A 24,111-nucleotide genomic window follows, 5' to 3' on the forward strand; every position below is an offset into this window, starting at 1 on the left:
AACATTGTGTCTGTGGGATTCATCCATGTCTAGAGTAGTTTGTCCTTTTTTTCGTATTCCATTGTGTAAAGATACCATAATAATTTTGTTACGGATGGGCACTTGCCTTTGAGCTCTGTCTCTAGCTGTTACGAATGAGGCTGCAATGGGACGTCCGTGTTCGCGGCTTTCCGTATGCACGTGTACATACCGCTATCGTGTACCTTCCTAGGAGTGGGATTGCTGATGCATGGACTACACATAAGTTTAGCCTTGGTAGAAACTTCTAAACAGCTTTCTAAAGGGGTTCCCTCAGTTATACTCCTACCAGCAGTTTCTGCAGGTTTTGGTTGCTCTTCCTTCTAACTTTATTGTGTCAGTCTTGAATTTGAGCCTTTCCGAGGGGGCCATAGTCGCTCCTTGTAGTTTTAATTTACATTTCCTGGATGATTAATAAAGTTCAGCCCCCCTTTTTCATCTACTTCATGGCGATTTAAGCACCACCTTTTGCAAAGCGAGGCTAGGAGCTTAGTGACCTCAGTTAATTTTTCCTCCCCTCAAACCTCTAAGTTACCCACTTTAAGGCTGAATCATTTTTTCCCTAGTAAGAGGCAGAACCAGGATTTGAATCCAGGTCTCCTGAATCCTAGAACACTAACCTGTCTTTTCTAATCCACTCTGCACAGCATTGAGCAGACTAGAGGTGTAGAAACAGCAGGTCATGAGAAAGATCCCTTAGGAGGCCAAAAGGACCAGTCAAGACACAGTAATCAGCCTGACATATACTAAGAGGAAGACAGGACTTGTTCCCCCAAGGCATGGGGGGCAGACAGAGACTAACAACACCTCACTCCCTGGCCATCAACATTTGTTGAACAGCGTTCAAAGTTCTAGAGGGCCAAATGGCCTCCTGCCAAGCCCCATACTGTACACAGTTGGAAAAAGAAGCTGTCTCTGTTCAGCTGGACAGGCTGTAGGCAACCCCATTCTTCTGCAGGACAGTGTGTCTCCAATGACTTAAAAATAATCACCATTTTGGACCCAGTAATGCCACATACAGGAATTTATCTCTAAGACAGAAGATAAGTGCAGAAATATGTCACTATAAAGATCTTTACCCCAGTTTTGTTTATAATTGTGAAAAAGCAGAAATAACCCCACCACAGATCCTATGATCCACCAAATAGTCCTCCTTTGTTCCTATTCTAAGGGAATACTCATCTGAACACGAGGAAGCATGAAGGATGCTCATTACAAATCTGTTTGTAAAAGAGAAAAGCTGGAAGGCATCTAAATGTCCATCCACAGGGAACTGGCTAAATAAAATGGTAAGCAGTTACATAAAAATTTAAAAATGCCAAACAATACCATGCAATGCTTGTAGATACATAATTCCAGACGAAGTAATTTCTTCAAGAGCTTCAATGTGCATCTGTACTGCTTGATTTCTTTCTATTTTTAATTACTTAATTAATTAATTTTGGGGGAGGGAGGTAATTATGGCATGCTTTATTTCTTACCCAAAAAAGCTGAAGCAAATACAACAAAATATTAAGATTTTTAAAAGATTAAGTTTTGGGTTCATGGGTGTTTGTTTTATTATATTCTCTACTTTTCTGTATATTCATAATATTTATTTATTTATTATTTATCCTCAAGTGTTTTTTCCCTTCTCAATTTAGAGTTGTTTATTCTGAGCAGTACTATCTTTTTTTAAAAAAATTTAATTATAGGTAGTTTACAATTTATCAATTTCTGGTGTACATAAAGTTTTAGTCATACACATATATATTCTTTTTCAGCATAGGTTACTACAAGATATTAAATATAGTTCTCTGTGCTATACAGTAGAAGCTTGCTGTTTATCTGTTTTATATACAGTAGTTAATATCTGCAAATCTCAAATTCCTGATTTATCCCTTCCCATGCCCTTTCCCCCCAGTAACCATAATTTTGTTTTCTATGTCTGTGAGTCTGTTTCTGTTTGGTAAATAAGTTCATTTGTGTCTTTTTTTTAGATTCCACATATAAGTGATATCATATGGTATTTTGCTTTCTCTTTCTGACTTACTTCACTTAGAATGATAATCTCAAGGACCATCCATGTTGCTACGAATGGCATTATTTTATCCTTTTTAATGGCTGAATAGTATTCCACTGTATAAACATACCATAACTTCTTTATCTAGTCATCTGTCAATGGACATTTAGGTTGCTTCCACATCTTGGCTATTGTACCATAACATTTAATAATAAAACATTTTAAAAAATCTGTGATAAATCCATTCTGTGGAATACTCTGAAGCAGTTGAAAATCAGGTAGCTCTAAATGTCTTCTCATGGCCATAACCCCAAGATACATTGTCTAGAAAAAAGGCAATTTCCAGATACACATAATGTGACATTTCTTATGTTGTAAATAGTGTGTGTGTATATATATAGTATATGTATGTATATAACAAATATACACAGACTCACAGAAGAAGGAAACTGAGGCTGGGGGAGAGAACTAACATTTAAAAGCAGCATTGCTTTCTCTGTAATTCTTCACAAGAAGAATGTATTCACTTATTACTTACATCATTTAAAATGCATTTTAATACAACATTGTAGAACATGCAGTGGCATGAGTACCGTATATGGTTAAGTGAAACTGGCTGATCACTTAACAGTATGGCCCATTTTTATAAACACTCAACTTTATAGAATACTTTTGCATACAAACACACACACACAGACACATATTAAACCCAGACGTTCAGACACCAAGATGTTAACAGTTCCACTTATCTGTATTTTCAGAAGTGTTTGCCAGAAATATAGATTGTTTTTTAGAAGAAATAAAGAAATGAGAAACTACTCCGAGATGTTTTAAAGAGTGGCCCCCAGGAGCCACGCATGCCTCGGTCTGCCCAGCCTCAGTCCCCTCTCAGCCCCTAGCCCGTCAGGCACCTGAGGGTCTTCCTCTGCATGTCCTCGTCCGTGATGCCATGATACACCAGAGTCTCGTTCCAGATGGGGTTTCGGGTGTTCCGCAGGGTTTTTGTACGAAGCTTGTTGGACTAGAATGCAGAGAGATGGACAGACAGACATCTGCCTCAATGGGGAGCTAGCTCTGCAGCCCCTTCCTTTGGGCTTCTTTGGGGTGGGTGGGTGACAGGAGTCCACTCCCCTTAGGAGCGTCCAGGGGCTCTGTTCCTCCCAAATGCACACTCTCAAGAGAGTGGGGGACATCCTCCAGGGTCCATCCCCAACACTGGACACTGGGTCACACCTCCCTCCAGGTACTGGGCCCTCTCTTTGAACTTTTCATAAAGATTACAAAGCAAAGAGATTTTATTTTTGGGAAACAGTATTATTTCTAGGCCAGGGAGGCAGAAATGAGAGTCACCCACTCCCAGGCAGTGAGGAAATAATTTCTGGGTATATTGGAATGATTCCCTCTGTTTCCCCAAATAGCATCCTCCATACCTGAAATTCCTTAGAGGGGACAACATTTTTCATTTTACTCTAAAAGAGAAGGCTAGAAATGCAGCTGGTGGCCTGTGACACATCTAATTCATACTAACATGTAAATGATTGATTGGACTCTTTGGCAAAGTAGGTTTGGTTTTAGGAGTGGGCAAAGGAGAGAGCATCAAGGAGAAGCAAATGTCACTGGGGAGGTAGAAGGAGTAGTGGCCAACATGGCCAGACGGGACTGCCTTTCCTTGATCCAAATCAAAAAGAGTGACATAAAGTATGTGTGTAGGCACGCATGTGTGTCCTTCTTTGTCTTATAGGGTATTTAATGCTTGCAAATTTTTGAAAGGCATTTTCTTAAAATCATGTAACCAAGTATACAGTCAGCCTCATTTTCAGGGCATCCATGTCAAATCAACACAACAAAGCAAAAAATAAAACCCAAGAAGGCACGCTTCCACTTCCTGCCATGTCCCCTGAGTGGGTCAATTCAAAGAAAGGAGAATTAATCCCAGTTTCCCTCCCCAGAGCAAAATAATGATCAGCAGGCGAGCAGAAGAGAAAGGTGGGGGGCATGGGGGTATATTTTCTCTTAATAATAGAATATTTTCTCAAGTTATCTGGAGAGAGATTTCTGTTGAGAGACGAGAAGTTTGGCTGGGGCATAAACTGAGTGTGGGAGGTGGACCAAGGTCGGCACCGGGGAGCCACTGAAGGTATTTGAGCAGGTCAAGGGCAGCATCAGGGCACCTGCTTCTCTCCTGGATCCCCGGTTTCTGAGTTGGATAAGTGAGCAGAACCCCTGCCTCTTGACGTAGAATGGCTCTGGTCCATCCCTTACTCATTGCAAGGAGTTTGCCAATCAGGGAGGAGGGGGTTTGGGGGCAGATAGGGCTATTTTAGGCTCTAAGCTGGGAACCTTGGATGCCTTCCAGAGCCTGTGTGCCTGGCTTGCCGAGAGGCCCAGGCCATATGGTACCTTGCTGGCTCCCGGCAGGAGGTGCAGCTTAACGTAGGGATCGGCCAAGCCATTGGAATCCATGGGCTTCAGTCCCTGTAAGAGAAGGAGGCAACAGCCTGAGGGCCTGGGGAGGGCTGGACGCTCAGCTACCATAGGAGTGGGCATGGCCATCCGTCCACCCTGTGTGCTTCCTTTCCCAAGGAAAGAGAAGGGACATGTGGTATCTTGAAATGAGCACTGGAATCAGGCGGACAGGGTTTAAAGCCCGGCCAGGTCACTTACTGGCTGTGTGACTTTAGGCAAGTTTTGTAACCTCTCTGAGCCTTGTTTTCATTGCCTGTCAAATGGGATGCTTCATTGGGTGGGGAGATTTAAAGGTGATCCCACCTGTAAGGTGCCTGGCCCAGGGCCTGGCACCTAGGAAGTGTCCCGTCAAGGCTGGGTTGTTATTGGGAGGCTGTGAGGACACGCCCCAGAAGGGGCAGGAGAGGAGGAAAGACTAGGGGAAGGAGGCTGGGTTCTGGCTCCTGCACTCTGAGATCTCAGTTTCTCCATCCATGTCATGGGGACCATAGTCTCTGCCTGGCCCCCTCTCACAGAGCTGGCATGAGGCTCAAATGTGACACTGTGGGAGAGGAGTTTGGGATAGAAGTTAATTTAGGCTCGTTAATATGAGCAATTCCAAAATTCCTGGGGCTCAGGTACACTCTGTCCATCCCCCTCTGCCCAGGCGGAGGCAGGTGTCTCACCTGTGGGCTCCCACTGTCCCCTCTCATACATTAATCCCCAATCCCATGTTTTGCGTTCTGTGATCTCCAGGGACCTCAGTTTCCTCATCTGTTCAATGGGGCCAATCATAGTCCCTGATTCATGGAATCTTGGAGGATTAAATGAGATCCCACCTGTGAAGTTTGAGCTCTGGCCTTGGGAGTAAGTATGAACGATGTTTGCTTCTACTAGACCGGGAGAGAAGCCACAGAGTGGGGTGCAAGGGGGAAATCTGGCGGGGTAGCCGAGTGGGTAGGCGCACAGGCCTTTGAGCCAGACAGCACTGCTTCAAATCCCAGCTCCACCACTTCCTGGCTGTGTGATCTGGGCAAGTCCACTTAATCTCTCTGTGTCTCGATTTCCCCATATGTAAAATGGGAATGATGACAGAACCTTTCCTGTGAAAATTAAATGGGATAAAATAATCTGGAGAAAGCCCCAGAGGGTGTATAATACTCAAGAAATGCTGTAGTGGTGGCTTCTTGTCCATTTTCCCAACAGAGCCCATGAAGGTGCAGCCTACGCTCGCTCACTCTGATACCCCCAGCGTTTAGGGTAGTGCCTGGTACAGAGTAGGGATTGAATAAACATTTCTGGAATGTCTGTTTGGACTGTGAGGTTGCAAACTGGCAGACGCTGTGTTTTTCAAATCTGCACTTGGACATCTTTGTTTGGGTCCTGTTCACAAGACTTTATCACATTTACTGTCACTCCCTAACATCTTACACACTTTTCTCAACTCTGTTACCAGCCCAGCTCCTGAGCCTTTGAGTTTTTGTACCCCTGTCCCAAGGGGGCTGTAACGTGTGACTTTCCCTATTTCTGGAGCTGAAGGCAAAGACAGTGAATGAATGGTTAAGGACATAGAGCTTGAGACTGTTGCATCTGGACTCAAATCCAGCTTTATCCCTTACCAGCTGTGTGGCCCCAGGCTTTAACTTCCTAAGCCTCAGTTCTCCCATCTGTACTATGGGGCCAATAACAATCCCTATCTCAGAGGTTCCTATGAAGATGAAACAAGATAATGTAGGTCTTTACCTCACTGTGTTTTGTGGGGATGAGGTATAAACACATCTAAGTGTTCGTCCCAGTGAATGACACACAGTAGGTGCTCGCTGAAGAAGTGACCTGGGTGTGCTGCTCTAGGAGTTATGTTAAGCATTTCACACATCATTGATCATCCAAACTGGGATCCTTTGTGAGTAAAAGGAGGAGTTCTTAATTATTTCAGCAAGACAATGAGCATAGCTGGGAACCATCTGTGCAAACTGGGACATGCAGCTGCCTTCTACGTAATACTCACCATCATCCTTATGGGAGAGGCTCTATTGTTAACCCTGATTTACAAATGGGCACACCAAGGCACAGAGAGGTTAAGTAACTTCCCCCAAATCACACAGCTAAGGGCGGTAGAGCTGGTATTTGAACCCAGGAAGTCTGGTTTCTGAGTCCTGACTTGGGGTGTGGGGGAGATCCTAGTCAATTACTTCCTGAGATTTGCGCTGGCATCAGCCAGCATTCTTTGGGGGCTGGAGTTGAGCTGGCTCACTCTCCCTCGAGCCTGCAGCATGGAGATGCTTTTCCAACCTGGTTTGCCTTTCCCACCCCCTTGGGAGCCCACATTACTGTCCTTGCATCTGCAACAACAGACCTCCGACTCAGTCTGCTGCTCCAGCCTGACGGCCACATCTGTAGAAGGAGCTGTTCAGCGGCATGTCAGCTGTCAAGTCAGGCTGTCGTTGCCTCCTGGATGGCACCTCTGTGGTCCCCTCCAGAGGCTGTGGGTAGGGCTGGGCAGATCTCGGCTCTGCCCTTGAAGCCTGGTTGCCTCCGTCCGGGGAGGCAGCTGCAGTTAAGTGAAACCCCTCTGGGACCATCCCCCAAGGAAGTCCTCCCCCGAAGGAATTGGCCATGGTTAATTCCTGCTCCTTTCTCATCACTGTCACTGTCACAGACTGACAGGAGGCAGGCCTGGTGACCCATGACCTCCCCGAGTCCCCTAAAAATGCCAGAGCGTCCTGAGTGGTCCTCAGCTTGGCCCCTCACCCACCTTGGCCTTTATGATGGTGCAGTGCAGGGAGCTGTTGTCCTGGTCATAGAGAAGGCTGAACTCCAGGGCACCCAGGGTGGCTGAAGAGGAAAGAGGCAGGCACCAAGAGGACACTCATTCAGTCATTCAACAAACATTTCCCAAGTACTAAATCTGTGCCTGGCTGGGTGAGGCGTTAAAGACTCAGTCCCTTCTCTGGACTCCCCATCCTGGTAGATCCTCTTCTTCTTTGGAGTCCTCAGCATTTCTGTGATTAGTTAATCATTTGTGCAATTGCCTAGTTAATGACTTCCATCCTGCTAGGTTGAGAGTGCCCTGAGGGCAAGGGCTCTGACTGTTTTGTTAACTGCTATGTCCCCACTGGGCAGAGTGCAAGGCACAAGGCTGGTGCTCCCTTACCTGCTGAAGGAATAAATGAGTCTCAGCATCTGCTGTTGCCTCTGCCTAGAATGCTCTCCCTCCAGATCCTCATGTGGCTGGTGCCATCTCATTATCCACATCTCAGCTGAAATGTCACCTCCTCAGAGAAGCCCTTCCTGATTGCTCCATCTAAAGACCTATCTAAAATAGGTCATTTGCCCTATTTTATTTCCTTCCTGGTCCTCTACCTTTATTTGAAATGAACTCATTGGTATGTCAACTCTTTCTCTTCACCAGAATGTTAGTTAGAGCCATCTTGTCTGTCATTTTTTTTGGCCATGGTATCCCTAGCACTTAGAATAGTTTAGGGGCACCTAGTAGGTGCTCAGTAAATACTTGTCAAATATAGAGATGAGTGAGTGAGTTGAGTATAGAGACAGAATTGTTTATAAATCACTGGGACAGCTTTTAACAGTGGACAGAAACAGCCTGGGAGGGAACATCCAGGCTGAGCAGGACAGTCAAGACACATTGAAAGCTGACAGATGGAAGGAGCAGTGGCCGCTGCTCGGGGCAGAAGGACCAGGATGCGGAATGGCAGACACAGTGCATTTCCAGAGCAGACACAGCCCGCAGTTGACTGCTCCTCGTGGACTCCTTTCCCCTGAGACTGCAGACCCATGACCTCTGGGGGAGATGGGGCAGCGGATACTTCAACCAGATCTGGCCTCTGATCTGCTACAGCAATGAGACTGACCGTCAGCCCCTCTACTCACTGGCCATGTGAACCTGGACAAGCCCCTGAACATCTCCGGTCCTCTGTCTCCCTATCTGTGAAACAGGAATAGGAAAATCTACTATTCCCAGGCTCACTGGGATGATTAAACTGAGCACATGCATGTAACACACTTAGAAAAGTGCCTGGCACAAAATAAGTGCTCATCAACTGTTGACGGTCATTGCTTCTGATGAGCATATCACACAGCAGTAATTCCTCGTGTGTGTTTAGCACTATGTAATAGTAATGATTTCCAGTTTATGAAGCCCTTTTTCAGGAGGTACCTCAGTAAACCCTCCCCTCAGCCCTGCGTGGGAGACGGTATTTGCTTCCCCTTTTACAACGAGGACAAGTGACTTGAAGGGCCAAAGCCATTCTGCCGGTTACAGCCCTTGGTCCATTTCTTCTAAGTGGATCCAGGCAGCCCATCTGACCAGGAGCTCTTGGAATGTCCCTCCAACCCTGCAGCATGTACTGGGCCCAGACACTACCCATCCAAGCTTCTGTCCAGCTCACAAAGGCCGCCCCAGCTCTCCCCTGCTGCTCCCAGCCACACCCTGGAGAAATGCTGCTGGTGTGTGTGTGTGTGTGTGTGTCTCCCTAGAACTCGGGGTCTGAGTGGGAGAGGCAAAGAGTAGGCACTTTGCAAATCACTGAATGGATGGGTGCAAGAGAAAAATCAGAATATTTTAAATCATGGTTAAAAAGTGACTTTTAGAAGGCACACATTAAAGAGTTTGGGAAAATATTAAAATGCATAGATACCTATATACGTTCCTAGGAGTGGAAATTGCAGAGCCACATGATCATTCTATGGAGTCGCCAAATAGAACACTGTGAGTGCAGTTGAATTGTACTCTTAAAAATGATGTAAATGGTAACGCTGATGTATTTTACAACAATAAAATATTTATACATATAGCAGCTACACTTTAGAAAGCTGATGTCATTTTATGAAGGTAGTAATACAAATTTGTATTTTTGTAACTTGGCTAATAATTTATTAATAGTTATTGGTATATTAGGGGGCCGGTGGGTGTACAGGGCTGTCCCCAGAGCCATCCCTGTTTCCCTGGGGGCGACCCCTGAAGCAACTTTCCCCAGCCACCCCTCCATTAAGCTTCACCTACTTGCTTCATCTGAATCGTAGCTGTTGGCTTCCTCCTCCTCCTCCTCCTGGGGTGGGGGCTGGCGGGCAGGGGCCGCGGCCGGCTGGGGGGCAGCAGCAGACGCTTGGGAGTAGGGGCCCGGAGGGTGGCCCGCACGGTCCTCCCTCGCTCCGGCTGCCGAGTAGCCCCCAACGCCCCCTGTTCTCTCCTCCTGGGGTGGGGCGGTGGCCCCTGTATAGCCAGGGTCGCCAGGAGCCACCTCTGCAGAGGAGAAGCAGGGAGGGTGGGAAAGAGGCAGCTGCGGTATTACTGTGAGTGACAGGCACCCACGGGTACCAGGTGCTGCGTGAGCCTTGCCCCAGGATCACCCCAGCCCTGCAACCGAGGATTATCCCTTCCAGTTGACGGGGGCCACCTCACGCCGTTCGCTGGCTCTCAGAATATTGCCTTTGTCAAAGCCATCAAGGAAGGCTTGCAAACCTGCAGGTTCCCTGGCCCCATGGAGAATCTGTAGGCAGTGCACTGGGACCTGGGAATCTGTTTTATAACAAGTCCCACGAGCTGATTCATTCAAATGGAGGCAAAACAGACCCCACTGAGAGCCCTCAATGCTGTGGGCTCTGAAGCCAGACAGCCTGGATTTGTCCTTTTTTTGGGGGGTGGGGGTGTAAAATAATTAGGTTTATTTATTTATTTAATGGAGGCTCTGGGGATTGACCCCAGGACCTCATGCATGCTAGGCAGGCGCTCTACCACTGAGCTCTACCCTCCCCACTAGACAGCCTGGATTTGAATCTCAGGGGTGTGACCTGGAGCACGACACGTGTCTCTGAGCCTCAGTTTTCTTAACTGTAAGATAGGAATTTTAATACCTGAAGGTGCTCAAATAATAGCAGCTCTTATTTAAAAATTTTAAAATATACGTGCAGCGCTTAGAGGAGCACCTGAGGCAGAAGACAGCAGTGAGTACGTCGTAGTGGTTGGTGATGCTCCTGCTGCTTGTGTGTCACATGCAACAATCATGGTCGCTTGGAGTGACTGTCATACTTTGCAGGCCACGTGCTACAGTTTTATATGAATTAGCTATTTAATCCTTCCAACAACTCTGAGAGGTAAGTCCTTGTACTATCCCCATTTTAGAGATAAGGAAACTGAGGCTCAGGGAAAGTGAGTGACTTGCCCAGGGTCACACAGTCGGGAAGTGAAGAGGCAGTGATTTGAATCTAGGCAGTGCGTGCTCTTAACCACTGTACATATTGTCATTTTCTCTCTATCAGACCTTAGTGTGGACTCGCTAGAGTTTTGGAATTAGGGGGGTCCCTTAGAGTTCATCACATAGGTCTCAGGATGCAGAATGTGCTGACGGCTGGCAGCCCCTGCTCCCCCTCCCTCTCTTCTCTCTCTCTCTTTCTCTCTCTCTGATGGGACAGAGGTGATCACCTGTGTAGGCACAGAAAGTAGCAAACACTTGCCTGGTCTCTGATCTGGAAATCGTCCGGCTGGCCCGGAACTGGGTCTGCTGCCTCCTGGGGGCCCTCAGTGGTGCAGAGAGAGACAGAAGGTTGGAACAGAGAAGGCGGCATCATTTGGGTGCTTGCCCCGAGCCCCCCTCATTTCCACAGCTGTGGACACAGGCCCAGAGGCAGCAGGTGATGTTGGGAGGTATCCAAGGTTGCAGAAATGGTCCCATAGGGAGGGCATTCTGGGGTCAGAAAGGTCTGGGTTCAAGCCCCAATCCTTCCTTCCTTCCTGGGCCTCAGCTTCCTCTTCTGTGAAATGGGGATGGTGATACCAGCACTTCATGTTTTGCTGGCTGTTATGAGGTCGATGAACTCATGGAGTGAGAATCATTTGTAGGGTAACGGGCAAGTTTATCTTTTGAGTCTACCATTGTTACAGGGTCATTACTGGTACAGAGGATTCTCTGCAACTACATTTTCAACGCTTGGGATGTAGGGGAGAGCCACAGGGATCAGGAATGAAGTAACGTTCAATGACACAGTGAGAAAGCCATTCTGGGTTCTTTTAAAATAACACAATTTTAACTACACCAAGCAGGCATTATTTTCTATTGCTTTACACAAGCCATATTTGTTTAGAGTTTCTCATATTATGAATCTCTTTGTCCACCATTTCTCCCCAAATCTCACATACTCTTCTGAGAATGTCTGTGATTTACTAAAGTCCGAGGTCCTTAAAATTTCCTTGAGAGAGAATTTATGATAACAACTTCTCTCAATTATGTTTTTAAAGGAGGGCCAACCTGAAGAAAACTATTAAGGAAGTAAGAGGGTAGGTGGTAGGGCAGGTGGAAAAGTTGTGAAAGCGAAGTGACAATGTCTGAAGGTGGCAACACCGAGGGATGAGGTACCCTCACTTCTCACGTTTGGGTGGGTACACTGCCCCTCTCCATCCCACCCCTGCCCGCTTCCCACCTGGAGCATTATTCACTCTAAGGGTCTTAGAGGAGTTTAGGATATGGTGGTGGCTGCAGCTTTGCAGAAATCCCAGCGGGTTCTGCAGGCAAGGATGGGAGGTCACAGCTGAGTAACGACCTGGGCAGGTGGGTGGGTGGCAGGTACCTGGCTGTCCAGGCTGAGGAGGTGCTGGGCTCTGCGTCGAGGCCGGAGCAGGTTTAGAGGCCTGGACCGAGTTAGCCCGTCTCAAACCTGCAGGCGGAAAGAGGAAACAGCCTGTCATGTTACACACACACACACACACACACACACAGTCAAAACAGGAAGAAGCTTGCATGAGGCACAGTCCTCTGGATGTAAACTAGATGCAGCCCCCTGACATTCTCAGCTCTTTCACACCCTCTTCTCTTCCCTTCCGTGTGTGCTCTCTTTCCAATATTCGGATTCCCCTTGGGCAAGTCCCAGCAGAAACACAGGTGTTGAAAACACAGATTCTGTGATGTTACTTCCAACATCTGTGACCTTGCACAAATGACCTACCTTCTCTGGGCCTCAGTCTCCTCATCTGTCAAATGGGAATAACATTGGATAGGGTTGTGGTGGAGATGCAATGATGCAAAGTGCTCAGAACAGTGCCTGGCATGTAGTAGATGCTCAACAGCTGGCGGATGTTGATATTACTTTATTATTACTGAAAGACTTCTTCATGTGGACCAAGCTTTGCACCCCATCCTTTTCTTTCATGACCTGTGTATCTCTTTGGGCTGGTCACTCACCCTCTCTCAGATGCTTCATGGAGGCAACAACTCTACTGACTTGATAATAATGAGTTAATATCTATTTATAAGAACGTATTTAATCTCTACACCCTATGATGTGGGCACTTTATTAGCTCCACTTTACAAATGGGGAAACTGAGGCACAGAGGGGTTAAGGAGCTCACCTAATGCCTGCTCTTGGCTGGTTAGTAGCAGAACCAGGGTTTGAACTCAGGCATTTGGTTTCTGGAGTCTACCTGAGACTGTTAGAGGCTACTGTCTCCTGCCAAGCTGTTGGGAGATCAAATGGCAATGATACAAGCAGCAGTTCCTGGTACCCAGAAGGTCTGACATTCCTGGAAGAATGCCCTGTCCTCTCTCACCTCACTGGGCTGGATCCCATCTCTCCTGAATTCAGAACTTTTTCACTGGAGAGATGCTCAAATGCTCATGACAGAAAGTGCTTTGCCACCTCTGGCTGGGGCTTACCGATTCCCAGGTCTTGTCGCAGGGTCCTGCATTAGCACTGTCATTTGCTTGTTTATCCAGGTCCTTGTTCATCCATCCATCCACCCACCCATCCATTCATTCACTCACTTTCTCTCTTACTCATTCAACAAGTGTTCATTGAATGTCTACCAAGTGCCAATTAATAAATGAATAAAAACACCGTCCTCCCCTTTCCTTTTGATTCTCCTCATCCAGGAAGCTTGCCTGGATTTGTGCATCCCTCTCACCTGCTGGGCTCCGGCTGGGTTCACTGCTGGTCCCACCGTGGCTGTGGTCCCAGCTCTCTGAGTCCCGGCTAGATGAACTCATTCGTGCCTCAGAGGCCCTGCGCACAGGAGGCCCATAGCTTCCTCGCCCAGGAGCTGAGGCCAGGTCAGGGCCTGGAAAGAAAATCATGAATTGAATGGAGAAAGGGCATCGGAGGAGTGGGGGAAAGGAGTCCGAGTCCCCAAAGTAGAATTCAGAGTCAGCAGAACCCACCTGTCTTCTGACCTGGCCCCTTCCTGTCTTCAGTGTCGCCTGGGGGGAGAAAACTAATGGGAAGTACGTATTTGATGTTTTCTGGGGATCCTTGGCTTAAGGGTGGTCACAAAGGGGCCCATCCACCACTCCCAAGAGCTTAAAATAAAAACCTAAGTTTCCTCTCCCAAGTTTCCCTTTGATGTAGCACATGTTTACAATCTCACATTATTTTCTTTGCCAACAAATTAGGATCATTGCATATGTACTGTTTCTAGAACGTGCTTTGTTCACTTAATTTGATTTTCCCCAGGACTCACCAAGCATGCTCCAGCCTCAAGCCCTTTGCATTGCCATATTCCCGAAGATTCTATGAGCCCCCTTTATCACCTTAGTCAGGTTTCTCCCCAAAGATCATCTCTTCAGACAGCCCTTCTCTGGCCATTCTGTCCAACATGAACCCTCCTGTCACAACCTATCACCCGACCTGATTCATTTTCCCTCCCAGCACTTACCACAACCTGAAATTATATCGTATTTGCATTTGCTATTTGTTGAGCATCTGATTCCCCCACTAGAATTTTAGCTGCACAAGGGCACAGATTTTATGTGTTCCATTTACTGACTCCCTAGGGCATAGAACAGAGCCTGGAACTCATTAGGTGTTCAGTAACAGTTTGTTAAAAGAATATTGAAAGCTCATAGCATGGACATTATTCCAAATCTATAATACACATTTACAGCATTCAATTTTAAAAGATGCTTTATACATTGTGGAGTGAATATATCATAATCCAGTCAACAATTCCTCCATTAATGAACACTTAGTGTTTGCCAGTATCTTTGCTACCATAAACAATGACACAATAAATATACATATACGTGTATCTTTTATATTGGAACTTCTCTTGCTGTTAGTTATATTCCCAGAGAGGGACTGTTGGGTGAAATCACATACACACTTCAAATCTTAAGAACTTCTGTCACATTACTTTTCAGGAGGCTGGAGGTGAATTACAGTCCTACCAAGAAATGTTGTTTATACCAACATTTCTTCACATATTCATCTGCACTGGATGCACCAATAACTTTTTAGGTGTCACTTTGCAATGCAGGTGATGTTATTTCTTTCCAATGAGGTAACTGGTCACTACGTCAACTATATTTTCAGAGTTATTTATTTTGTCTGGAGTTTATCTGATGATAAGCTAGTTCATAGCATTTATGTATCTATCTATGTATAGGGGATTAATATTATATAATGTATAATATAATATAATAACATTATATAATATATAAAAATAATGTATAGAATATAATAAATATATAACATTTATTAAATGCTGCACTCTGCAAAGTACTTTACGCGTACAGGCATACCTTGGAGATGCTTGGGTTGGGTCCCAGACCACCGCAATAAAGCAAATATCACACAAAACTGAAGCACGTGAGTTTTTTGGTTTCCCAGAGTGTATAAAATTACATTTACACTGTACTGCAGTCTACTGAGTGTGCGATAGCATTATGTCTAAAAAAAAGTACATATCTTAATTTTAAAATATTTTATTGCTCAAAAATGCCAAAACAATTATAAAAGTAACATCAACAATCACCGATCACAGACTATCACAGTAAATATAATAATAATTAGAAAGTTTGAAATACTGTGAGAATCACCAAATTGTGACAGAGAGACACTGTTGGAAAAATGGCACCGACAGACTGGTTTGTTGCAGGGTTGTCACAAACTTTCAGTTTGTAAAAACAAAATAAAATTATAAAAACCCAGAATACTCAATTATTGCGAAATGCAATAAAGCAAAGCACAATAAAACGAGGTCTGCCTACAGCATCTCATTTAATCTTCAAAATAACCAAATGAGTCACTAACCTCATTTTATAAGTGAGGAAAAGTTTCAGAGAGGTTAGGTCCCTTATCCAAGCTCACGTGACTTGTAAGTGGTAGAGCTGGAATTCAAATTCAGGTCCTCCTGGCTCCAGATGTTCAAGATCTTGACAGTTAAGTTCTACAGCCTTCTCAGAGTAGAGGGAGTAATGCTTAACCAGGAAGAAAGATGCTCTAGTGGTGGAATCTGGGGGTTCCTCAGGGATGCAGTGTATACTGACAATCTGGCAAGTCTCCACAAGGAGCAGAAATTGCTCACGCCTTGTCGGGATGAAAGTTTTGTTAAATGGCTTTTGAGTGCCAGGTACTGCGCCGGGTACCTTGAGAAGTTATAGTTGGGCACTTCAATTTTTGAGACCTTCAACTATAACCTTCCTTTCAGAAGCACTGCCTGTGCGCAACTCCAGAACTGTCATTCAGAACAGATTTTATCACCCTGTGTTAATTGAAAGTATTGTAAGGGCTTCATATGGTCAGTCCTCGTGGCCCCATTCAATTAAAATGTGTTCTTTTGGGGTTGCATTTTTTTCTTTTTATTGGTTTTTCCTCTCCCTTTTAATCATCATTTCAATAATTAATAATAACGCAGGTAATAGTGATAATATGCATAGTAGTGGTAATTTTCTTTTATTCATTTCCTTTCTATTCATCTTTCATTTTTAATTAGTCCAATTTCAGATTTGCTGATGGTTGATCAAAGAAATAGGGGCGAAGGCGGCCTTCTCAGCAAGCCCCAAACCTACCCCTTCCCCGACCCATGCACAGGTTTCAGTGTGTATTTTGGCGTTGGGAGTCTTTCTCAGTGCCTAATTTTAATTTCTACCTCTGCTGTACCTCCAAATACTCCATCAGGGATGACAACAAAGCCTTTTGGCAGCTTGGGATTGCAGAAGCGTTCCCTTTGGTACCTTCTTGGTAAGAGTTCATGATGAGCTATGAAAGGGACATAGGAGTCCTAGACCCAAGCCCAGAGGCTGGCTGTCCACCAACTGGGTAGAAACACAGACATGATGTCAGGACATCCTCTGGGTAGACCAGCTAGCCAAGACCTCTCCTTGGTTCTGAAAGCAGAAAAGCTGTGATTTCCTACCTCGAGCTGGAGCCCGGGCAGCGTGCTTGGGCTCAGGGGCGGGCTGCTCGGGGGCAGCGGGCTCACTGCCAGGCTGCTGGGACTTGGTCTTCTTTATGGGCATAGGCTGTGGGAGGACTTGTTTGGGGAAGCCCTTGAAGAACCATGCTCCGGAACGCTTCCACAACTGGGGGAGGAGAGGTAGACGATGAAGACATGGCAGCAAAGGACCACTGCTCCCGCCTTCACGAGTGCCAACTTTTCACTTTGCTCCCTGCCCTCAGAACAGTGACAGAAGAGGCAGCACACTTTTCTCACCAGTATGCAGTCTTTCACAGTTCTCATTCGACTCACACAACATCCCTGAGCACTCAATAAATGACCAACCTCTTGATGGATAAAGTCGAATATCAGAAAGGTTGTGAACCGGTATAAGGCTAGAAAGCTGGAAAGTAGACTGGACACCACAACTTCCACCTCTTCACTGTGTCCTGCTCCCTACTACACTGGCTTCTGTAAAGAGGGTGATTGACTCACACCCTCCCCAAGACCTCTGGCCTTCTTCCCTGCCTTGTGGATTAGTGTTCCACCTGGGATAATGTGCTGAACACCTTTGATTGCCCCTTCAGACTGGTCCTACATCGTTTTCACCCTGTTGTGTGTCTCAGGAGGCTGACCAGTAAGGACTGCAGTAAGGGACTTTCTTGATCTCTAGCTTCCAGGTGGATCTGGTCAAGGAGAGCATTAGTGGGGGATCAGAGGAAAGGAGATAGTGAGGTCAGAGAGTATGTATTCCCCTGGCTCCCTCCTTGCCAGGCAGCCAGTGGCTGCATTCCTGCGAGGCCATCCCTGTCACCCAGTCTGGTAACTGCTCCCTCCTCCGCTCCTTCAGTCTCAGGAGTGTAACGGCGGCCCTGCCACCGCTGGTGCTGTGTGCTGCACCGTGCCTTGTGATGTCCCTTATTCCTACCCGGACCTTTGTACACAGCACCTTTATTAAAACCTCCTTGACTGTCCTGATGGGTTGTGCCATCTGTTCTCCCAGGACCCTGCCTGCTACTGAGGGAGATATGGCCCTTGGAACAGCCTGAAAGGCAGGAATCTGCAGCAGAAGGTGAGTGATGAAGAAATTGGGAAAAGCTGAAAGGACTTAATTGGGACAAAATAGGTGATAAAAAGCAAGCCTAGGTAAGAGAAGGATTCCAGAGGAGAAAGAAACAGAGACCAAGTGAAGACAGTGCAGAGGAAGAAGGCTAACGGTTGAGAGGCAAGGAGAGAAAGAAGACAAGGAAGAGGAGACACGGATGCGAGGGAGAAAGGAGCTCCGATGAGGAGAGCACAGACGGTCCCCGACTCACAACGGTTTGACTTACCACTTTCCAGCTTTACAATGGTGCAAAAGTTCTCTGCATTCAGCAGGAACCATACTTCAAATTTGGAATTTTGATCTTTTCCTGGCCTAGGGATATGTCCTGTGATGCTGGTCAGTGGCAGTGAGCTGCAGCTCCCCGCCATCCACGCTGTCACGACGGGGAACAACTGACACACTTACGGCAATTCTGTGCCCACACAACCATCCTTTTTAAAACAACTTTCAGGACAGTATTCAGTACATTACAAGAGATATTCAACCTTTTGTTATAAAATAGTCTTTGTCTTAGATGATTTTGCCCAATGGTCAGCTGATGTAAGTGTCCTGAGCACGTTTAGGGGAGGCTAGGCTGTGATGTTCAGTAGGTTAGGTGTTTCAAATGCATTTCCCATTTGTGATATTTTCAAGTTGCGATGGGTTTATTGAGATGTAACCCCACTGTAAGTTGAGGACGATCTGTAGAGGGAAAGTAAAGAAAATGAGGGAGAGTATGAGACAAGAAGAGGAACAGACGGAAAGAGACAGAGCAGAAGGCAGCAGAGGGAGAGCCAGAAGGTGAGAAATGGGGAACAGGGAATAATGCATGTCAGAGGGCAACAAATAAGCGGGAAGAAGGGAGGGAGAGAAGGAAGAGAAAAGTCACAGAAGTGGGAGAGGAGAAAAGAAGGTCACTCAAACCCTGTGTTCTGCCAGTGTTCACAGCTGAGCTGGTTCCCTTTACTTACCCCTTAAGACATGTACCTGAATAGGTCCCCCAGCCTCCCAGCTGCCACCTCACTCCCCTCGATACAGCAAGGAACGGGGAACTGGACAAAGAAGGGAGGATGCTCCAGAAGCCAAGTGGACCAACCCGCTTACCTCTCTCTGCTCGATGCAGATTTTGCAGAGCCACACAGAACGCGGACGGTTGTTGGAGGTCTCCACTCCACACTTGGTGCAGATGTTCTGGGGATAAAACATAGCCCGATGCACACTCAGAGATGCCAGGCTCGGAGCTGCCAGTGGTCGGGAGCGGTGGCTAGGGAGGGTGGTAATGAAGCCCCATTCTCCCTTGGTGGACGTAAAGAAAGAGAACTCTCCTTTCCTCATCTCCCTTCCAAGACCAAGGCCAGTTAGAATAAAGTTCCAATCTGAGTCTTGATTTCTGATAACAAGAACTGGAGTCATCCCCAAGCACTGGATGAAGGGATTCTCCCAGAGTCCCTATGGGGTCTGACTTTTCAGCATCCCATTCTGGGGAGTTCATTGACTTGATTTTTTTTTAAAGAGGAGAGACTATATATCCATTTCATTTAGTACTTTATTCCATCTTTCTTTCCCAAATGAATCTGAGACAACCTAGACTATAACTGCATGTTCAACTCCTCAGGGAGAAGGATGTTACCTGAGTAAATGCCATGACTATGCAATGGAACATTATACTTTTGGCTGAGTTTCCTGGCAGCTAAGACAAATAGGAAAACCTAACAGGTCACAAAATTTCTCCCTATCTAGCTGACTACAGAAGACAGGTTTTTTTTGGGAATAAACTTTCCCCAATATTCCATTCTAAATGCTAGAGGGGACCCCAAGTAGGAGATGCCAAGTGGCATTATGGATGTCTCCAGCTGGGTTGTTCCCCTGAAGTCCCTTCCTGGGAATCAGACAGGCCCAAGGACAGCTGTGTTTCTGTCCTGGAATTGTCAAGTGCAGACAGCTTGAGGAGAGGGTGCAGGGTGGAGAGAGCATGGGGAGACTCCCCTTCAAGAATGAATGTTTCAGAAGACCAATGTCTAACTTGGTCTAACTTGGCTGGAGAGGGGCTTTTTAAGTGGCTTGTATTACAGCCCAGGGTAGAGAATGCTGGGTAAGCCTTCCACTCATGTGTACACACATGCCCGGCATGCCCTTTAGCCTGACAACTTGCTAAGCCACAGCCAGGATACTTGCAGGCTCAACCATGGCTCATGTCCTACCTCAGGCTCCCAAGTTCATCCTGGATGGAGCTGAGCTCCAAGGGAACAGAAGGGTCAGAGTGACTCCTAGGAGAGGAGCCAGGATCAGGATTACCTCGGAAGACAGCTGGGCACGGGAGCACCCCAGAAGGAATCACATACTGGCAACTCGCCTTCTGGATCCAAGCTCCAACCCCAAGACCCAGGGCCCCCAAAGGCTCAAGCCAGGCCTAGCGCCTCTGCACGTGATGAGCAGGGAAGCAGGGAAGGGGAGGCTGATGATACCTTCTTACAGTCCTCACACACCACACAGGCAGAGCCCAGCATCCCCAGCTGTTCTCCGCACAGTATGCAGCGGTTCACCCCGTCCCCAGCCACGTTCTTCCTCATGTTCTCCAGACGGTCCACCAGGCGCCTGGAAGCAGAGACGGGGTAATAAGGACCTTATAGGATGGGGGACCACTGGCATCTCCCTCAATATCTGGCTGATGGACTTAACTTTCTTTTAGTCATAGACTCTTGAGTGTCTGATGATGACTATTGGACCCCTCCCCAGAAAAGGCCCACGCACATACAATTCTGATATATTTTCAGAACATCATGGAACCCCTCCCATATCCCCCAAAGCCCATCTGTTCTACTGACTTCAGACTAAGAACCTTATCTCATCTTTTCTCACGTCACCTCCTCCAAGGAAACTGTCTTTTGAGCTCCAGATCTGTTTACCTAATTGTCTACATAACGTCTTCATTTGGGTCTCAAACCTGTGCTTTCAACGGAACACTTCCTCTTGGTCGCTCTCCATCCCCACCCCCAGCAAACCTGCTCCCATTCTCAGGAAATGGCCCCCCTATCTGCTAACTCATTTTAACCAGAAACTTAAAGGGTCTTCCTGACCCCTCCTTCCCTGACATTCAGTGACCCAACCAAGTCCTAAGGTGTCTACCTCCTAACACTTCTGGAATCCACCCATTTCTCTCCATCTTCACCTCCACCAAGCCACCAACATCTCTCCCCCAGAGGGCTGCAGTAACCTCTTAGTCTCCCTGCTTGCACTCATTGCCTTCTGCAATCTGTTCTCCCCACCACAGCCACGGTGATACTCCTGAAACATAAATCTGATCATTCTCTTTAAGACCTTCAGTTGGTTCCCATTCCAAGAGGTTTCCATGGCCTGGCGCCAGATAAAACCTCCAACCTCTTCTCCCTCTTGGTCTTGCTTCAGTGTTCTAGTTCAGTGGTTGTCTAAGTGTGATGACCAGACCATCAGCATCAGTGTTACCTGGGAACTTGTACGGAAAGCAAATTCCCGGGCCCCACCCCAGGCCAACCTAATCAGAGACTCTGGCGATGGGGCCCAGCAATGTTTTTACAAGCCCTCCAGGGGATTTTGACAACAGTTTGAGAATCACTGCTCTGGTTATTCTGGTCTCCTTTGAGTTCTAGTTCTCCTAACTGCCTCAGTACTTTCGCACATTCTGTTCCTTGTGCCTGGAATACAGCCTCGCCCAACATTACACATATTTGTGATCTCTCTCTCTCACACACTCACACACACACACACAATTTTTGTGTCTAGATTCCCCTTTTATCCTTCATATTCCAATTGAAATATCACCTCCCCTTAGAAGACTTCTCTGACCGTCTGCTTTGTTTATTCTAATAGCAACCCTTCTGCATAGCACTTGTACATCTGTAAATAATTGTGGGGTTTTCTACATGAAGTAATTAGTTAATTAGGAGTCTGTATCTGGTTGCCTCTCTAGACTATGAGCTCCCCTGCGCCAGGGACATTGTCTGTCCTGTTCCCCACTGTGTCCCCACGGCCAGAACAGTGCCTGGTCCATAGTGAGTGTTCAGATGGGATGGTTGAACCCATGAATGAATGAATGAAGGCAGCCCACTTTCCAAATTTGGACCCAGTAAAACCAAGCTGAACTGAATGTCAAGTGACATATAATAACAGCTCACACTTACATAGTGCTTATTACGGGCCTGGCATGGCACGACGTGTTTTGCCACGCAACCCTAGGGGGTAGGCATTACTAACTAATGAGCCATTTTGCAGGAAAGGAAAGGGAGCCACAGGGCAGTTAAGTGACTTGCCCAAGGGCACGGAGCTAGGAAGAAGCAGAGCTAAAACTGGAATCAAGGCCTCACGTGCGTTATGCTAGCTCCTCTCAAACTTAACGTGCACACAGTTCACACTGGCACCTTGTTAAAATGCAGATTCTGAGGCATCAGATCTGGGGTGAGGCCCGAGGTGCTGCTTTTACAGAAAACTCCCGAGAGATTCACACAGTGTTATTTGTCCTGGGGCGCACTCTGAACAGCAAGGCTGTGCAAAGTAACCACGCCCGTGGGCGCTCCTGCTGTGATGTCGGGGTGGGGGGTTGTTTTTGATACTTCCCACCAGCCTGAAGTCATCTCCTTGCTTTTTCCTCAAAAAAAAAAAAAAAAATCCTTATTGTTCCTGTTCCGACCACAGCCAGTGGACCCAGATGGAGCCGGACTCTGCTCACTCCTCCGCCAACTGGCTCTCAGCTGTGGACACCACAGGCGTGAGAACCCCAGGGATGGGACAAGGGCACCACAGGCTGCAGAAGGTCCGTGGCCGCCCTGCCGCAGACACCTGCTGCCGACTCTCCCCACGGGCCCTCCTCGCTCCTGCCACCCCCTCAAAGCGCTCTGCTCTCTGCGTTATAAATAGCAGCTTCTCCCTCTGTGTCCGCTCAACAGAGAGCCACTGTGCCCGAGGAGGAGCCAAAGGCAGCCTGTGGGGTCCGGGACCTCCGCTGTGACCCAGATGGGACGGAGCTGCTTCGGAAGGCAGGACTTCCCTTCCTCCTCCTCCTCGTCCTCCTCCCCAGCCTCCCCGTGTTTTCCCTAGAAATCATCTTTATAGGATGTTGGGAGGTGGCAGAAACCAGGAGCACCCAGTCCTCAGTCTCAGAGCACCTAGAATAACAGTAGCCAGCGTCCACTGAGCACTTACGGTGAGCCAGGCACAGAGAGAAGCACCCCACAAGGATTTCCTTCTTCCTTCCTTCCTTCCTTTTTTGTAGCTTTATCTTTTCTTTTTTTTTTAACACCTTTATTGTGGTATGATTCCTGTATAGTAAACTACATATTTCAGATGTACAATCTGATGAATTTCGATGGATGTATCCACACTGGATTTTCTTAATGAATCCTTCCAGCAGCACTGTAAACCAAGGACTAGCCTTTTCCCCATTTTCCAAATGAGAAAAGTGAAGCACAGAGAGGTTAAGTGATGTACCCAGGTCACACAGCTGGGAGGTGGAGAAAACCTGGATTCAGACCCAGGCAGTCTGGCTTTCGAGTCCCTGTCCTTACCCACACCTTGCTGCCGCTGTCGCTAAGCAGAGGCACGGAGACCTCCTTGACTAGTCCAATCTCCACCCTGCTTGATTCTCTCACTGCTCGAGTCCCTACACCAAGGGACCGTCCATCACTGGTTAGTACCAAGTTGCACACGTGCAGTCACCCCAGCTGGTTCTGCCCCATCTGCCTCTGACTTCTCTGAGGACAAGACACAGAACAATTGTTCCATTATCTCGTTCCCCTAAAGGATCCTCCACATGGGGTTGAGAAATCTGGAATTTAGCCCTGAATTTTGCCTTTCTGGGCTTCAATTTCCTCATCTGTAAAAGGGAACTAAATCAGTGGTTGTCAAACTGTGCTTTATGGCACCCAAGGGTTCCTTAGAGGTTGTTTTGGGGCCATTCAATTTAGTGGTACAGTGGGAGTGATTCTGAGGGGCCAGAATATCGCATTTCATTAGAGCACATCTGCATTACCTCTTTCATTTGCTTGGACTGTTTAGATTTCCTTTGGGAAGTTGGTTCCATGGTTTAAAGAAACAGTTTGAAGTTGTCAGGAGTAGATAAATTTCAGGATGCCTTTCAATGCCATAGAATTACAAAATATTATGAGACAAGGAGGTAAGCTAAAGGAGGCAGGGGATGGTGACATATATTTTTCTTTTTCTATATACACCTTTGTTCTCATCTATTTTCCCCTCCACCCACTGCCCTAGCCAGAAGGTGGTTAGATTTTGCTCTTCTCATTCTATCAGTGGGGCAGGGATGGTGGGTGAAGAGTGGTTTCAAAACACAGAGAGAGCGAGAGGCTTGCCTTGGGTCACTCATCCTGGGCTAGAATCTAATTCTCTGCATCAGCAAAGCATCTTTGCTCA

At 46.9% G+C, this 24,111-nt stretch overlaps 1 protein-coding gene across 3 annotated transcripts in view; it reads right to left on the minus strand.

The window, feature by feature from the left end:
- Nucleotides 1-24,111, minus strand: part of RPH3A (rabphilin 3A) — an 89,284-nt gene that overhangs the window by 12,149 nt on the left and 53,024 nt on the right. For all 3 annotated transcript variants that reach the window (XM_031442762.2, XM_064481209.1, XM_031442765.2), the window contains 10 exons: nucleotides 20,178-20,307; nucleotides 18,817-18,903; nucleotides 16,608-16,773; nucleotides 13,380-13,532; nucleotides 12,050-12,136; nucleotides 10,940-11,002; nucleotides 9,489-9,728; nucleotides 7,221-7,300; nucleotides 4,421-4,495; nucleotides 2,932-3,041 (listed from right to left, as the gene is read on the minus strand). In XM_031442762.2, coding sequence (XP_031298622.2) covers nucleotides 2,932-3,041; nucleotides 4,421-4,495; nucleotides 7,221-7,300; nucleotides 9,489-9,728; nucleotides 10,940-11,002; nucleotides 12,050-12,136; nucleotides 13,380-13,532; nucleotides 16,608-16,773; nucleotides 18,817-18,903; nucleotides 20,178-20,307 — 1,191 coding nt within the window. The remainder of the gene's footprint in view (nucleotides 1-2,931; nucleotides 3,042-4,420; nucleotides 4,496-7,220; nucleotides 7,301-9,488; nucleotides 9,729-10,939; nucleotides 11,003-12,049; nucleotides 12,137-13,379; nucleotides 13,533-16,607; nucleotides 16,774-18,816; nucleotides 18,904-20,177; nucleotides 20,308-24,111) is intronic.

The sequence above is a fragment of the Camelus dromedarius genome, chromosome 31, assembly GCF_036321535.1.
Source record: "Camelus dromedarius isolate mCamDro1 chromosome 31, mCamDro1.pat, whole genome shotgun sequence".
Taxonomy (NCBI): domain Eukaryota; kingdom Metazoa; phylum Chordata; class Mammalia; order Artiodactyla; family Camelidae; genus Camelus; species Camelus dromedarius.